This window comes from Bison bison, unplaced genomic scaffold (assembly GCF_000754665.1).
Source record: "Bison bison bison isolate TAMUID 2011002044 unplaced genomic scaffold, Bison_UMD1.0 scf7180017858617, whole genome shotgun sequence".
Taxonomy (NCBI): Eukaryota; Metazoa; Chordata; class Mammalia; order Artiodactyla; family Bovidae; genus Bison; species Bison bison.
The window spans coordinates 23,378-25,170 of NW_011489189.1; the positions used below are offsets into that span (position 1 = coordinate 23,378).

The window sequence follows — 1,793 nt, forward strand, 5'->3', positions numbered from 1 at the left end:
CTCATTGTTCCCATCTTCTTGGGATATTATCCACCAAAGAGATTTTCTCTGACTTAAACATTTTAAAAAACATGACACTATGAGATTAATCCCCAAATTTCACATCAGTCTCATTAATTTCTATATGTATACATATATATGTGTCATATTATGTATATCTGTGTGTGTACATGTACTTTTTTGCTATTGTGGAGGTATAGGTAGATTGGTTGTTTTGTTTTTTGGGGGGGTTTGTTTTGTTTTCAATGTCTGTTCCAGGTTAAAAGGTTGTCTCAGGGAGCTCCATCGACAGATAATATAAAAATAAACTAGAGAATCAAGCATGGCTTGCTTGTCTAATGAATATTATACAGTGGTTGGAATTCTCATAAACCCTTGGTTTGCTTTTCCTATAAAAGGGCGTTGAGCTTGATGGCCTTCGAAATTTTGAGGAACTCAAACTTTGTAAACGTTGGTTCTTACCGCACTGGAACCCCTGAGGAAGGAGAGCAGATTTCGACAGACAGGCAGCAGAATCAGCATGCAGTTGAAATTCAGGCAGGCTGCAGGGGCTCTGGCCAGGGCCAGCGCTGACTGGAAAGGGCAGGATGAAAAGCAGGTGACTCTTGTGAGCCCAGAACACCCCCCCATCTCACTCCGGCCCCCCAACCCCCAGGCTTCCCAGCAAACATGAGGACCACACTCCAGAGACATCAAGTTATCTGGGAACGAAGGTTCTTCAGAGCCAAGGATTTATTTTTAAGGTCTCGCTCCCCACCCCAACATTTTTATTATGAACATTTTCAAACACAAAGAGAATCTGAAATAATTTCACAATGAATACCTGTTTATTCATTTCCCAGATTCTACCTTTTACATTTTATGAAGCTTGCTTTAGCACATGTCCATTAATCTATCCATTCATCTGCCTACCTCTGTATCCATCAGTGCATCTTATTTTTGATGCATTTCCAAGTTGCAGACATCAGTTCACTTCCTCCTAAATACTTTGGTATGCATATCATTAATTAGAGTTCAGTATAGAAACTGGGGCTTTGTAAAGAAGATTTTCTTAGCACTTAGACTAACCTCAACAGTAACTAAGTAGGTATGGTGTAATGCTTTGGCATTAAAACTGTTCCTTGTAATGCCTAAAGAAACTGCATATATGCAATTAAATAGGGGGGAGGAAAATGCAAAAGGAAATCATCCTTTTAAGCATCAACCTGAATAAATTAACAACAATTATAATAACATAGTATAATTATATGCTATAATATTTATGCATATGATGCATAATACATATTATAATTAGTATCATTAAGTAATCAATTTGTGGTTTCAGCATGATGTAACAAATGACATCCTCTGAGGCAGCCCTAATTGTAATTATTTTGTTTATGAAGAAGAACTCTGGCAGTTCAAGGAAACTGAGAATGCTAATGGACCCAAGGAAACACAGGGGCCTTTGCTCCGCCAGTCTAGTCAACGGATGTGACCTTTGGGCAAGTTCCTCAAAGGCTCCATATGTAGGGAGAGGCTTATTTCCTGAAGATTATTTCATAACATGTCACTAGGGCTTTTCATGAAAAAAGTAGTAGGAATCAGATGATTTAGAGAATACAGGAAGTCCCACTTGTGCTACCTGTGTCACCCTGGATGGATCTCTTCAACCTGGCCATCTATTCCAGAGTGAGTATTAGATTTCTCCTTTAAGTTAAACAGGTGCACAGTAGTTCTTGGGAGGGGAAGGTTGCTGCTGGGACCTTCTGCCACCCTTTTGTTTGTCCCACACTGGAAGACCTAAAGACTCT

General features: G+C 39.4%; 1 protein-coding gene across 1 annotated transcript in view; it reads right to left on the bottom strand.

The window, feature by feature from the left end:
• LOC104979895 (cytochrome b-245 heavy chain) overlaps window positions 1-1,780 on the bottom strand; it is a gene marked incomplete at its 3' end in the record, with an annotated part of 25,101 nt that extends 23,321 nt beyond the window's left edge. The window contains exon 1 of the mRNA XM_010828449.1: window positions 463-1,780. Within this exon, the coding sequence (XP_010826751.1) occupies window positions 463-693 (231 nt within the window). The remainder of the gene's footprint in view (window positions 1-462) is intronic.
• Window positions 1,781-1,793: the final 13 nt, after the last annotated feature.